This window comes from Plectropomus leopardus, chromosome 13 (assembly GCF_026936395.1).
Source record: "Plectropomus leopardus strain MGB_pleo_1.0 chromosome 13, ASM2693639v1, whole genome shotgun sequence".
Lineage (NCBI taxonomy): Eukaryota > Metazoa > Chordata > Actinopteri > Perciformes > Serranidae > Plectropomus > Plectropomus leopardus.
This window is the reverse complement of record NC_142188.1, coordinates 172,501-187,500: the sequence shown is the minus strand read 5'-3', so window position 1 is coordinate 187,500 and position 15,000 is coordinate 172,501. Positions and strand designations below refer to the sequence as shown.

At 48.1% G+C, this 15,000-nt stretch overlaps 1 protein-coding gene across 1 annotated transcript in view; it reads left to right on the top strand.

Moving 5' to 3' along the window:
• ubr2 (ubiquitin protein ligase E3 component n-recognin 2) overlaps positions 1-15,000 on the top strand; it is a 29,062-nt gene that overhangs the window by 7,700 nt on the left and 6,362 nt on the right. Inside the window, 28 exon segments of the mRNA XM_088086890.1 lie at positions 500-598; positions 1,634-1,797; positions 2,114-2,213; positions 2,313-2,441; positions 3,109-3,292; positions 3,444-3,505; positions 4,386-4,392; positions 4,395-4,495; positions 4,615-4,680; positions 5,603-5,719; positions 6,066-6,129; positions 6,200-6,324; positions 6,577-6,629; positions 6,837-6,939; positions 7,084-7,132; positions 7,229-7,383; positions 7,510-7,612; positions 8,436-8,545; positions 8,994-9,077; positions 9,205-9,386; positions 9,673-9,881; positions 9,969-10,062; positions 10,164-10,325; positions 10,409-10,497; positions 10,603-10,663; positions 10,838-10,986; positions 12,314-12,369; positions 13,234-13,330. Of these exon segments, the coding sequence (XP_087943016.1) occupies positions 500-598; positions 1,634-1,797; positions 2,114-2,213; positions 2,313-2,441; positions 3,109-3,292; positions 3,444-3,505; positions 4,386-4,392; positions 4,395-4,495; positions 4,615-4,680; positions 5,603-5,719; positions 6,066-6,129; positions 6,200-6,324; positions 6,577-6,629; positions 6,837-6,939; positions 7,084-7,132; positions 7,229-7,383; positions 7,510-7,612; positions 8,436-8,545; positions 8,994-9,077; positions 9,205-9,386; positions 9,673-9,881; positions 9,969-10,062; positions 10,164-10,325; positions 10,409-10,497; positions 10,603-10,663; positions 10,838-10,986; positions 12,314-12,369; positions 13,234-13,330 (2,974 nt within the window).

Below are 15,000 nucleotides of genomic sequence, written 5' to 3'. Positions count from 1 at the left end.
AAAAATGACCACAAAATCTTTAACAGAAAAAAACGCTCCCCAAAAAAGGGGAAAAGCCCATATTTCTTTCTTGAAATGTTGAAATGTTTTATAGAAAACAAGAAAAGCTAAAAACGTCGGAGGGAAGAGAGGGGGCCCACATCGTACTCGTTGCCGCCGCTGAGCTCGTCTTCTCAGGCAGATTTTTCCGCTGTGACCTGCTTATCTCGGGCTGGCATCTCTGAGCCCAGACAGACCCAGATTAGCCGCCAATCCCTGAGAGCGGCAGGATGTGACATCATCAGTAGTATTCAGCTGCGGCCGTGAAAACGCAGAGGGGTCGAACCGATACCACTGGGCCGACCCTTGGTACCAGTCAAACCAGTGCGGGCTTCCAGAACAGCTCCTCGCTGCATCGCGTGTTAGGGTTTAACTTTGGGGGTCGGGGGGTTGGTGGAGGGGGCGTCGCCCTGGCAGCAGCGACCTCTGACCTGGAGGTGAAATGTCGTCCCCCCTCTAGAACTACAGACGCCTGCAGACAGATTTTATGGAGGACGACCACGAGCGAGTGGTGTCAGTGACCTCCCTGTCTGTTCAGCTGTTCACCGTCCCCACCATGGTGAGTACTCCTGCTGCTCCTCTGCACCTCCACACACCTGTGTCTCTCTGTCTCTGTCTCTGTCTCTGTCTCTGCCTGTCTCTGCCTGTCTCTGTCTCCTACTGGTAGAGGTATGAGCGCTTGCAGAGCGACTACGTGACGGACGACCATGACCGTGAGTTCTCCATCACTGACCTGTCAGTGCAAATATTCACCGTCCCGTCGCTGGTGAGTTGAGTCTGTGTGAGCTGGAGGTGAGAAATCGCTCGTTTACGTCTTCACCTGAACGAGTGAACGGCACGGCATCGAGAGCCGAGCTTCACTTCACAAACACGCATTAACAAACATTTATCCAGGACAGGGACGCTCAGTCGGCTGTGCCCGGGGACACTTTTACAAGATGACAGGAGGCCAGGGGCCCCGTGCATGTCACTGGAGTTTCAGGACGTTTGTAGGATTTTAGGACGTTCCTAGAATTTAAGCACATTTTTAAGATTTTAGGACATTTCTGGGATTTAACACATTTAATGGATTTGAAGACATTTCCATGATTTGATAATGTTTGTAGGTTTCTAGGACATACCTAGGACTTTTGGAAATTTATGCAAATTTGGGACATTCTTTCGATTGTAGAACGTTTCGAGGATTTACTCCGTAAGTTGAGTATCACAGGTTCAGAATGATCCCAAAACTCTGACTTCTTTTGTTTAAATGTCACTTGTCAGAGTTTGTTTTGTAAATCTGTCCTGTGATTATCACATTTGATTATTGTAGCTTGTTATAATCCAGAAGTTGTTTTAAATTCTTAACAGAGCAGAATAAATATGTTTATCATCAGATGAAATAAATTAAATCTGTGCGTTTTTGTACAAACAGCAGTGGGCCTCATGTGGAGCCCTGAGGAGCACCACCAGTCAATGTCAATCATTTTTCAGTGGTATTATTAATGTGAATATGTTTGTAAGGCAGCTTTATAACCGTGTGTGTGTGTGCGTGTGTGTGTGTGTGTGTATGTGCGTGCGTGCGTGCGTGTGTGTGTGCACGTGCGTGCTGGAGGCCCGGATGCTGATGGTGGAGGAGAACCTGATGACAACCATCATCAGGACCTTTGTGGATCACCTCCGTCACAGAGACCTGCAGGGACGCTTCCAGTTTGACCGCTACACCGCCCAGCAGGCCTTCAAGTTTGGACGGGTCCAGAGCCTCATCGGAGACCTCAAGTTAGCACCAGTCACACACCAGTTACTCACCAGTTACTCACCAGTTGTATACCACTTAACCATCAGTCACACACCAGTTCCCGGTGTTCTCTGAGTCTTTCTAAGATCTGAACTTTGTCTCAGAGGGCACAGATAATGTCGATTATTTCATGGCTGTTATGACATCGCCGTTATGTCATGGGTGTGATTTCATGGTGGTGGTGTGTGGTTGTTATGTTGTGGTTGTTGTCTCATGGTTGTTGTGTTGTGGTTGTTTGGTTGCACCATGGAGGGGTGTCCTAAGTAAAGGATGGACACTGTGTCTGTCTGTGTGCAGGTACGTCCTCATCAGTCGTCCCTCAGAGTGGAGCGATCAGCTCAGACACAAATTTCTAGAAGGTCTGGATGCTTTTCTGGAGCTGCTCAAGTGTATGCAGGTAACACACACCTAGAGACATTCAGGCACGTTACCTGGACAGGTACGCCCTGTCTCTGCCTCTGACCCTGTCCCCTGTGCCCCTGTCTCTGTGTCTCAGGGTATGGACCCGGTGGTGAGACAGGTGGGACAGCACATAGAGATGGAGCCTGAGTGGGAGGCCGCGTTCACTCTGCAGATGAAACTGACTCACATCATCTCCATGATTCAGGAGTGGTGCTCCACCGACGTAAGACCAAATACTACTACTGCATACTACTACAGACTGTATACTATTACTACTACTGCTATTATTACTGTTACTACTATACACTGTATGCTACTACTACTACACACTGTATACTACTACACACTACATACTACGCTCTATACACTACACACTAAACGCCACACACTGTACATCATCTCCATGATCCAGGAGTGCTGCTCTACATACTACACAGTACACACTACATACTACACAGTGTACACTACACAGTACACACTCCATACTACACAGTACACACTACATACTACACAGTACACACTACATACTACACAGTGTACACTACACAGTACACACTCCATACTACACAGTTCACACTACACACTACACACTATATACTACACAGTACACTACATACTACACAGTACACAGTACACACTACACACTACATACTACACAATACACACTACACACGACATACTACACAGTACACACTACATACTACACACTACATACTACACAGTACACACTACATAGTACACAGTACTACTGCATCCTGTGTTCCTGGTGTCTGGAAAATAAGATCAAGAAGAAAAAAACTACAGACTTGACTGTCTGTCTTGTGTTAAATTAATGTTTGTATTTATACTTTATTTATCTGTATTTGTGTGTGTGTGTGTGTGTGTGTCAGGAAAAAGTGCTGATCGAGGCCTACAGGAAGTGTCTGAGCGCGCTCAGTCACTGTCAGAGTGGCCTTCCAGACGGCGAGCAGCCAATCAGCCTGAGCCTGGCCGGTCACTGTGTGGAGACATTCAGGTACCAGGTGTCTCAGGACAAGGTGTCCATACACCTGCCGCTCTGCAGGCTGCTGGCAGGTACACACACACACACACACACACACACACACACACACACACACTCTCACTGACTGGGTGTGTGTGTGTGAGCGCAGCACTGAAAGACTCTGACACAAACAGGAAGTTTGAAGTCCTTTCAGAATAAAACAGTGAGTTGTTTCCTCCTCAGGCCTCCATGTTCTCCTCAGCAGGACAGAAGTCGCCTCTCGTTTCCCCGAACAGCTTCCTCTGGTCAGTGACATCACACACACACACACAGACACACACACACACACAGACACACATAGACAGACACACACACACGCACACACACACACACACACACACACACACACACACACACACACACACAGACAGACAGACAGACACTCACACATCAGGGCTTGTATGCTCCTGGAAAACCTGCAAAAGTCATGGAATTAACAAATAGCGATTTCCACGCCTGAAAAAAGGTTTTGGAAAAGGCCTGGAAGCCCTGAGCCCTGTATGTATGTATGTATTGATCAGGGATTCAATTCAATTCAATTCAAAAAACTTTATTTGTCGCCAGGTGGCAATTCAAGGCACACAGAGCAGCATGACAAGCAATAAGGTAAAGATGAAAGTAAGAAGGAGAGAAAAAATAGAAATCAAAATAAAGATCATTTAAATATTTGTGTATATACAGGATATAGGTGAATAAAGTATAATAATAATATAATAATAATAATAATAATAAGGTGCATGTAAAGTAGGTAATTGTGCTTAAAAACAATTTCACAGCTTGAAAGTCCGTGTGGCGTGTGTGTGCATGTGGTGTGTATGTTTGTCTGTGCGTGTGTGTGTCTTGTAAGATGTGTGTGTGTGTGTTTGTTTGTGTGTGTGTATGTTTGTGTGTATGTTGTGTGTATGTATGTTGTGTGGCATGTGTGACTCTTATAAACAAAAATACAATAAGAATAAAATATGTCTGTATGTACAAATGGGATGATCATCTGATCTACACGGAAACTAAACAGCCTGATGTCAGATCACATATCAATACATTGCAGCTAACTCTGTGTGTGTGTGTGTGTGTGTGTGTGTGTGTGTGTGTGTGTGTGTGTGTGTGTGTGTGTGTCCGTGTCCTCAGGGTGAACTCCCCCCCCCCTTCTCATCGAGCTCCCCCTCCGCTGCCTGGTGCTCTGTGCCCAGGTGCATGCTGGGATGTGGAGGAGGAACGGCTTCTCTCTGATCAACCAGGTGAGTGGACATCCCATAATACTGTCCCCTGTATCCCCTGAGTCCAACACGCCTCACCGCGGTCAGAACACGCGTGACGACATGAGTCCAACACGCCTCACTGTTTCTGTCTGTTTCAGATTTATTATTATCACAACGTCAAGTGTCGAGTAGAGATGTTCGACAAGGACATCAACATGCTGCAGGTACAACCTCACCCACTGACTCACCCGTCCTCACCCACTGACTCACCCAACCTCACCCACTGACTCACCCGTACTCACCCACTGACTCACCCAACCTCACCCACTGACTCACCCGTCCTCACCCACTGACTCACCCAACCTCACCCACTGACTCACCCATCCTCACCCACTGACTCACCCAACCTCACCCACTGACTCACCCAACCTCACCCACTGACTCACCCATCCTCACCCACTGACTCACCCAACCTCACCCACTGACTCACCCAACCTCACCCACTGACTCACCCAACCTCACCCACTGACTCACCCGTCCTCACCCACTGACTCACCCAACCTCACCCACTGACTCACCCGTACTCACCCACTGACTCACCCAACCTCACCCACTGACTCACCCGTCCTCACCCACTGACTCACCCAACCTCACCCACTGACTCACCCGTCCTCACCCACTGACTCACCCAACCTCACCCACTGACTCACCTGTCCTCACCCACTGACTCACGCGTCCTCACCCACTGACTCACCCGTCCTCACCCACTGACTCACCCGTCCTCACCCACTGACTCACCCGTCCTCACCCACTGACTCACCCACTGACTCACCTGTCCTCACCCACTGACTCACCCGTCCTCACCCACTGACTCACCCGTCCTCACCCACTGACTCACCCAACCTCACCCACTGACTCACCCGTCCTCACCCACTGACTCACCCGTCCTCACCCACTGACTCACCCACTGGATTGTGTGTGTGTTGTGTGTGTGTTGTGTGTATTGTGAGTGTGTTGTGTGTGTGTGTTTTGTGTGTTGTGTGTTGTGTGTGTGTGTTGTGTGTGTGTATTGTGTGTGTGTTATGGTCTCTTACGGCTGGTTCTGGTTCTGGTTCTGGTTCTGGTTCCGGTTCCGGTTCCGTGCAGGCGGGGGCGTCCATGATGGATCCAAACCACTTCCTGATGATCGTTCTTAGTCGATTCGAACTTTTTCACATTTTCAGCTCTGCAGACTGCAGGAAGAGATACAGAGAGGCCAACAAGGTCAGTACTGACGCTCTACTGACACTCTACTGACGCTTGTACAGTCTACCAACACGCCACTCACACTCTACTGACGCTCTAGTGACACATTCCTGACACTGTAATGACACTCTACTAACACTCTACTGATGCTCTGCTGATGCTCTGAGGCCCTGCTGACACTCTACTAACACTCTGCTGGTGCTTTACTGACACTACTGACGCTCTGCAGACACTCTACTGACGCTCTGCTGATACAGTCTACCGACACTCTAGTGACACGTTACTGACACTCTGATGACACTTGTAACATTCTGCGGATGCTTTACTGACACTGTTGACGCTCTGTCTCTTGTTTGTGTGGCAGGATGTGGTCCAGCAGAACAACACTCTGATCGAGGAGATGCTTCACCTCATCATCATGGTCATCGGTCAGTTTTTCAGACGACTCCTGAACTGTTGTTACCATGGCGACATGATGTAAGACTGTGTGTGTTTCAGGTGAGCGCTACGTGTCAGGTGTTGGCCAGGTGGAGCCTTTCGATGAGGTCAGAAGAGAAATCATCCACCAGCTGTCCATCAGACCCATGGCCCACAGCGAGCTGGTGAAGGCTCTGCCCGAGAACGTGAGACGTCCACCTGTGTGATCACCTGTCTGTCCGTGCACCTGTCTGTCTGTGCACCTGTCTGTGTGTTCACCTGTGTGTTTACCTGTCTGTGTATGTTCACCTCTCTGTGTGTTCACCTGTCTGTCTGTGCACCTGTCCGTCTGTGCACCTGTCCGTGTGTTCACTTGTCTGTCTGTCTGTCTCTGCACCTGCCTGTCTGCCTGTCTCTTTACCTTCAGATGGATAATTTCTTTTTGGCTGTCTCTTCAGGGGAACAAGGAGACGGGTCTGGAGAGAGTCATCGACAGTGTGGCTTCATTCAAGTCAGTTTCCTTCAACACCTCCACCTTAAATACACACGATCATCATCAGTCCACCTTAAATACACATGATCATCATCAGTCCACCTTAAATACACATGATCATCATCAGTCCACCTTAAATACACATGACCATCATCAGTCCACCTTAAATACACATGACCGTCGTGTGTAATACTGAGTGTGTATTTGTACTGCGTGTGTGTACAGGAAGCCCGGTGTGACGGGTCGTGGTCTGTATGAACTCCGTCCTGAGTGGAACAAACACTTCAACCTGTACTTTCACCACTACAGCCGAGCAGACCAGTCTAAGGTACACATACACACTCATCTACACTAATCATTGATCAGCTGTTGTGTTGTCATGGTAACAGAGTAAAACACACTGATCATCACCAGTTATTGATCTGTTATTGGTGGGTGTGTTACCATGGTAACAGAGTTTGATGTGTTGCAGGCTGAGGAGGCTCAGAGGAAGCTGAGGAGACAGAACGGAGAGGACACAGGTAAACACACCTGTCTGTCTCACAGAGTACCTGTGTGATGATATCATGGTGCTAACGTGTGTGTGTGTGTGTGTGTGTGTGTGTGTGTGCGCGCAGCCCTGCCCCCCCCTCTGCCCCCCCCTCTTTGTCCTCTGTTTGCCAGCCTGGTGAACCTGCTGCAGTGTGACGTGCTGCTGGCTGTAGAGGGCGCCGTACTGCAGTGGGCTGTGGAGCCCAGCGGGGGGGGCTGGACTGAGTCCATGCTGCAGAGGGTGAGACTTACTCAGGGGAGGTCCACAGGTAACGTGTACTCACCTGTATGTACAGGTGTTTACTCTGTGTGTGTGTGTGTGTGTGTGTGTGTGTGTGTGTGTGTGTGTGTGTGTGTGTGCGCGCAGGTGCTGCACCTGGTGGGTGTGGCTCTACTGGAGGAGCAGCAGCAGCTGGAGAACAGCAGCGCAGACGAAGACATCACATTCAACTACACCTACAAGATCACACGTCAGTACACACACACACACACACACACACACACACACACACACACACACACTCAGCACCTGAACCTGTAGGCTCTTCTGATACCTGGGCAGGAATAACCTGGAAAAGTCATGGAATTCTATTTCACAAACCAGTACAAAAACAAGGACCGTCAGACACAGTTAAAGTTTCTGGATGATAAATGGGTCATTTTGGTGATTTTTAAGGAAAAATCACCTCTTTAAAAATCTTTTTAAAAAAATCACTTATATGTTTTAAGGAAAGCATGCCCTGTTTCCAAACCTGGCCCCCGGGCGGGTAGCTGGGGCGCCCGATGTCCAGGTTCCTGCAGCAGATGTCGTAGATGGCCTCGTTGTTTACCATGAAGGCGCAGTCCGAGTGCTCCAGGGGGGTGTGGGTGGTCAGGATGGAGTTGTTGGGCCGTGGACACCTGGGGGGCGGAAAAAATACAACCATTTTTTTTTCTTTAGAAATTGCCTCCAAAAAATTTAAAGAATAAAAATATTTGGTCCTCTTTTTTACTTGACACCTCCCCCCCCCAATTTTTTAAGGAAAAAAACATGGCCAATTTTTTTGAATTTAAAAATCCCCCAAAATTATAGAAAATAAAATCAATATTTTTTTAAGTTAAATATGTAGTTCAAAATCTTTAATGAGTTTCTTATTTTTTGAAATGATATAATTATTTGAAAAAACAATAAACCGATGAGAAGTATTGATAGTCGTCCTGGAAATGTATTGATAACACTGTGTGTGAAGTCTGCCTGGCGCTGCAGGGTTTTTTTGTGAGTGTCACCCTGATGGACGGTGGATTTGTGTTCAGGTCCAGGTGAAGCTCCCAGTACCTCAGGAAGCGTCCTGGCTCTGCTGGAGAGTCTGCAGAACGCTCCTCATCTAGAGGTCCACAAAGACATGATCACCTGGATCCTCAAGGTGAGCGCTGATGTCACTGTGATGTCACAGTCTGCACATCATCCATGTGATCTGTCCTCTTCAGTCAGGTTGTTCCGACAGAAATTATGTCATCAATTAAAAAAATTTGTATTTCATTTTTTACCCAACAATAAACTGAAAAAAACTCAAACTAAAGCACCAGCCGTGAACTATTTGAGGTTTTACCGTGAACTCAGGTTCACTTTCACTGACTCTTTTTTCTGTCTGCTGTTTGCTCAGAGGACGTTTTCACCAATGAAATAAAATGTTTGCAGCAGATGTTGTTTCTCAGGGAGTCCCGCAGGGCTCCGGCCTGGGTCTCATTTTATTCTCCGTCCCATGACGGGGAGGAGCTCTCAGTGACCGTGGGTCTCCCTGAGCTTTGTCTGGATGTTTCTGTGGTCAGGGAGACTTTCAGGTGTTGACATGGATGTTTGTTTGTGTTCAGATGGTGGCAAACATCAAAACAATGAGAGAACGAACCTCCTCCACCTCCACCGTCTCTGTGAGTCAGGGTCAGGAGCCAGAGGAGGTAAACTCTCCACGAACCAACCTGCTTCACCCACACACATCAAACAGATCAGCCCTCTGTATCACAGGGAACACCTGAGCTGTGATTGGTTATTGAACACCTGTCGGGGGGTGTGGTCTCCCTGCAGACGGTCCGAGACAAAGACAAGGCGGAGAGGAAGAGGAAGGCGGAGATGGCTCGTCTTCGGAGGGAGAAGATCATGGCTCAGATGTCGGAGATGCAGAAACATTTCATCAACGAGAACAAAGAACTTTTCCAGCAGAGTCTGGAGGAGCTGGAGGCATCGACGTCTGCTGCTGCAGAGAACAGGTACACCTGAACACACCTGGACACATCTACTGACACATGTATACACCTGAACACACCTGGACACATCTGCTTGAGGATGGTGTGGACATTCAGGTGTAGACACTCAGGTGTCTATGTACAGGTGTCGATGAACAGGTGTCTATGTACAGGTGTGGACATCCAGGTGTGGACACACAGGTGTCGATGTACAGGTGTGGAAACTCAGGTGTAGATGTGTTTCTTGTCTCACTGTCTATAATAAATTTGGCTATTAAAATGTTGTCTCTGTCTCGCCTGTCCCTCCAAGTCCTCCCAGTTCGGAGTCCACCTGTGTCGCTCAGGTGTGTGTTGGTCCCAGGAGGGTGGGCAGAGCTGAGCACCGTCAGCTGGTGACCTGCATTCTGTGTCAGGAGGAGCAGGAGGTCAGAGGTCACGGCAGAGCCATGGTGCTGGCAGCGTTCGTCCAGAGGTCGACGGTTTTGTCTAAAAACCGCCGCTGCAACCTACCTGACCCAGGTGGGCGTGGCCTCAGTGTGACATCATCAGGACAACAGCTAGTCAGGGTGAGTCTTGCTGACTGACAGAAGTGTGAATGTGTTTCAGAACATCACGACCCGCTGTTCATGCACCCGGACCTGTCTCTTGGAATCCACTCGGCCAGCTGCGGACACATCATGCACGCCACCTGCTGGCAAAGGTGAGTCACCACCGCCGCATGACAGAAGCCTGCCATCATTCAGACGGTGGACAGCGGACACCTGTAGTCATCATCATCAACATGACGACCCCTGTGTTCAGGTACTTTGAGGCGGTGCAGCTGAAGGAGCAGAGACGCCAGCAGCGACTGCGAGGACACACCAGCTACGACGTGGAGAACGGCGAGTTCCTGTGTCCGCTCTGCGAGTGTCTGAGCAACACCGTGATCCCTCTGCTGCCACACACATTATCACCTGACCACAGGTATGCACTGACCTGACCGCAGATACACACTCATCTAACCACAGGTCCACGCTCACCTGACTTTCTCTTTTTTTTTCTTTCAGTGTTGATCATCCCAGTCTGGAGGCTTGGCTTAAAATGACCAATCAGCAGATCGCAGCGCTGCACTCCGCCCACAGAAAGCAAGGTGAAGGTGAGTCACCTGTCCATAATTCACAGGGCAGAGCCACAGGGTGTGTGTGAATGTGTGTGTGTGTGTTTATGTATGTTTTAATGTGTATGTGTGTGTGTGTTTCAGGTGTATCAGAGGGGGCGGAGCCTGCTGGTCCTGAAGGTTTCAGAGTGGACTTCTGTCCGCAGTGAGTCAGCAGCTGTTTGAATAAAGTTCTGTTATACAAACTGTGCTACTGTTCAGACTCCTCCCCTGAATGATATCAGCGGTGATGTCAGCAGGTGATGATGTCAGCATAGATGATGTCAGTATAGATGACGTCAGCGGTGATGATGTCAGCGATGTTGTCACTGTCCCTCAGGAGCCCGTTCTCCAGCAGCGTCAGTGAGATGATCACCACGTTCAGCATGTCAACATACAAGGTGGGACTAAAGCTGAACCCCAACGAGCAGGACCCCCGAGTCCCCCTGCTGAGCTGGGCGACCTGCGCCTACACCATCCAGAGCATTGGTACACACACACACACACACACACACACACACACACACACACACACACACACACACACACACACACACACACACACACACATATAGGGCTGGGGCAATGCCTTAACGCAATCGACATAATGGATTACGGAAATGCGCCGATTAATTTAACATGCGTCGACGCATTGCTAGGAGGATGTAAGGCCCTTTTCACACAGCACGCATCAGGAGCGCGAGATATGTGACCTCAGCGAGCAGCAGCGTATTTCAGGTGTGTGGTGTTCACACATACAGCGTCGTCGTAACGTCGCTGCCTGCTGCTGTATTTCTGTATTTAATTGCACAAATTCCTCTCATTTATGCAGTCGTGCAGCTCCTGCGCAGCTCCATCAGTTGCTCATACAATGCATTTTATTTTGAAACATTTACAGGACCATGTTGTCGGCTGTGCAGGAGCTGCACGACGTCATAAATGAGAGGAATATGTGCTTAAAAATAGAAATGCAGCACTCACATCAGCAGGCAGCAACGCAGCAGCAACGTAGCAAAAAACGCTGCATGTGTGAACACCACACGCATGAAACACGCTGCTGCTTGGCAGACTGACGTCTCACGCTCATGACGCGTGCTGTGTGAAACGGGCCTAACTGTTGTGATGCAGAAAGAACGGACGAGTTATAATTACTTCTGTTAGAGAAAAGTTTTAGTGTTATTCAAACTGCAGTAATTTTACTGTCAGATGTTTTGTTGGACTGTGAGATTTGAGGTTTACTGTAACAAAGAGGAACTTTTGTTGTTACTCCTCCTAAAGTGACTTGACTTTTACATAGTTTTATGTATTTTGCTGTTGGATTATTAAATGTAGATTACACTACTTTCCTTTGACTCCAGTGGAACAAGCTCTTTACATTAGTTTTATTTTGGAGAGACTTTATATCAGACTGTCAGACACAGATTAGCAGTTAAGACTGGGCTGTAATAATAATGCGCTGCAGCGTGTACTGTCATGATTGAAGAGGATTGAACAAAATGTTAAAATATAAATGACAAGTTTAAAATGTTATTTTCGGTAAATTTGTTGTTCTATTAATCAAGTAATAAAATAATTATGGTTAGATCAATAAAAAATAAAAAAATGATAGATTAATCCATTAATCGAAAAAATAATCGATAGATTACTCTATAAAAAAATAATCCTTAGGTGCAACCCTACACACACACACACACACACACACACACACACACACACACACACACACACACACACACACACACCGAGAGCAGGGAGGTCAGAGGTCGTTCTGATGGCGTGTGTGTGTATGTGCGTGTGTGTGTTTGTGTGTTTGCAGAGCGCCTCCTGATGGATGAAGAGAAGCCGTTGTTTGGGAGTTTACCTTGCCGACAGGTAAGTGGTTCTGGGTGTGTTCGGGCCGTCTGATTGGCCAGGAGGGGCAGGGGGCGGGGTCTGAGGTGTAGTGGCTGGAGACTGGAACACAGCGAGCTCTTATTGTGAAAGTTCATTCAGATGTTTTATAAAATATGTTCAGATGGAAAATGAAATCTCATAAATCTTCCTGTAGACCTTCTGTCAGTTGATGTTTTGATGTTTTTTGTTCCGTTTATTTATAAGTGAGTTTTTTGTAATAAATTAAAAAAAATAAAAATAAAAATGTAATCAAAGTCTAATAAGATTTTCTTTTCCTGTAAAAATAAAATATATATACATAGATTTTTTTCCTCTCTGTCTGTATACATTTCTGGTGGTTTCCAAAACGTGGGCCTGCCAAAATAAAAATCACCACAGTAACATCATTTTTCACAGTGAGAAACTGGAGAGACACAACTTATCGTTGGATTTGAACATTTCCGACTGTCCTCCAACACACTGTGGGACAAACACTGGACGCATTGTCCCGAGTGTCTCCAGGAGGCTGAAGAAAAACGATTCAGCCACATCCTCCTCCGACTGATAAAGAACGGTCCCTTAGGCCTCGTCTCTGTGAGGGACTGAGTCCTCTGAGGAAAACTGTCTCTTAATGAGCTTTACAAATGAAACCGACTGGACCAGGTGAGCAGCAGTGACATCATCATCTCTACATGATGTCACTGCTGCTCACCTGCCGGCCTCAGGTGTGCCCTGACATCATCAACGTGTGTGTGTGTGTGTGTGTGTGTGTGTGTGTGTGTGTGTGTGTGTGTGTGTGTGTGTGTGTGTGTGTGTGTGTGTGTGTGTGTGTGTGTATGTATGTATGTGTGTGTTTTTTTACAGGATGACTGTCTGAGCGCGCTCACTAGATTCAGCTCAGCCTGCTGGACGGCAGCACCGCCAACAACCGCTCACACACACTTCATCAGGCTGCTCACAGGTAACACACACACACACACACACACAGACACACACACACACACTTCATCAGGCTGCTCACAGGTAACACACACACACACACAGAGACACACACACACACACTTCATCAGGCTGCTCACAGGTAACACACACACACACACACAGACACACACACACACACTTCATCAGGCTGCTCACAGGTAACACACACACACAGACACACACACACACACACTTCATCAGGCTGCTCACAGGTAACACACACACACACACACACACACACACACACACACACACACACACACACACTTCATCAGGCTGCTCACAGGTAACACACACACACACACACACACACACACACTTCATCAGGCTGCTCACAGGTAACACACACACACACACACACACACACTTCATCAGGCTGCTCACAAGTAACACACACACACACACTTCATCAGGCTGCTCACAGGTAACACACACACACACACACACACACACACACACTTCATCAGGCTGCTCACAGGTAACACACACACACACACACTTCATCACGCTCCTCACAGGTAACACACACACACACACACACACACACACACACACTTCATCAGGCTGCTCACAGGTAACACACACACACACACACAGACACACACACACACACTTCATCAGGCTGCTCACAGGTAACACACACACACACACACACACACACACACACACTCCATCAGGCTGCTCACAGGTAACACACACACACACACACAGACACACACACACACACACTTCATCAGGCTGCTCACAGGTAACACACACACACACACACACACACACACACACACACACACACACACACTCCACCAGGCTGCTCACAAGTAACACACACACACACACACACACACACACACTTCATCAGGCTGCTCACAGGTAACACACACACACACACACACACACACACACTTCATCAGGCTGCTCACAGGTAACACACACACACACACACTTCATCAGGCTGCTCACAGGTAACACACACACACACACACACACACACACACACACACTTCATCAGGCTGCTCACAGGTAACACACACACACACACACACTTCATCAGGCTGCTCACAGGTAACACACACACACACACACACACTTCATCAGGCTGCTCACAGGTAACACACACACACACACACACACACACTTCATCAGGCTGCTCACAGGTAACACACACACACACACACACACACACACACTTCATCAGGCTGCTCACAGGTAACACACACACACACACACTTCATCAGGCTGCCCACAGGTAACACACACACACACACACACTTCATCAGGCTGCTCACAGGTAACACACACACACACACACACACACACACACCATCAGGCTGCTCACAGGTAACACACACACACACACACACACACACACACACACACACACACACATACTTCATCAGGCTGCTCACAGGTAACACACACACACACACACACACTTCATCAGGCTGCCCACAGGTAACACACACACATACTTCATCACGCTGCTCACAGGTAACACACACACACACACACACACACTTCATCAGGCTGCTCACAGGTAACACACACACACACTCACACACACACACACACACACACACACTTCATCAGGCTGCTCACAGGTAACACACACACACACACACTTCATCAGGCTGCTCACAGGTAACACACACA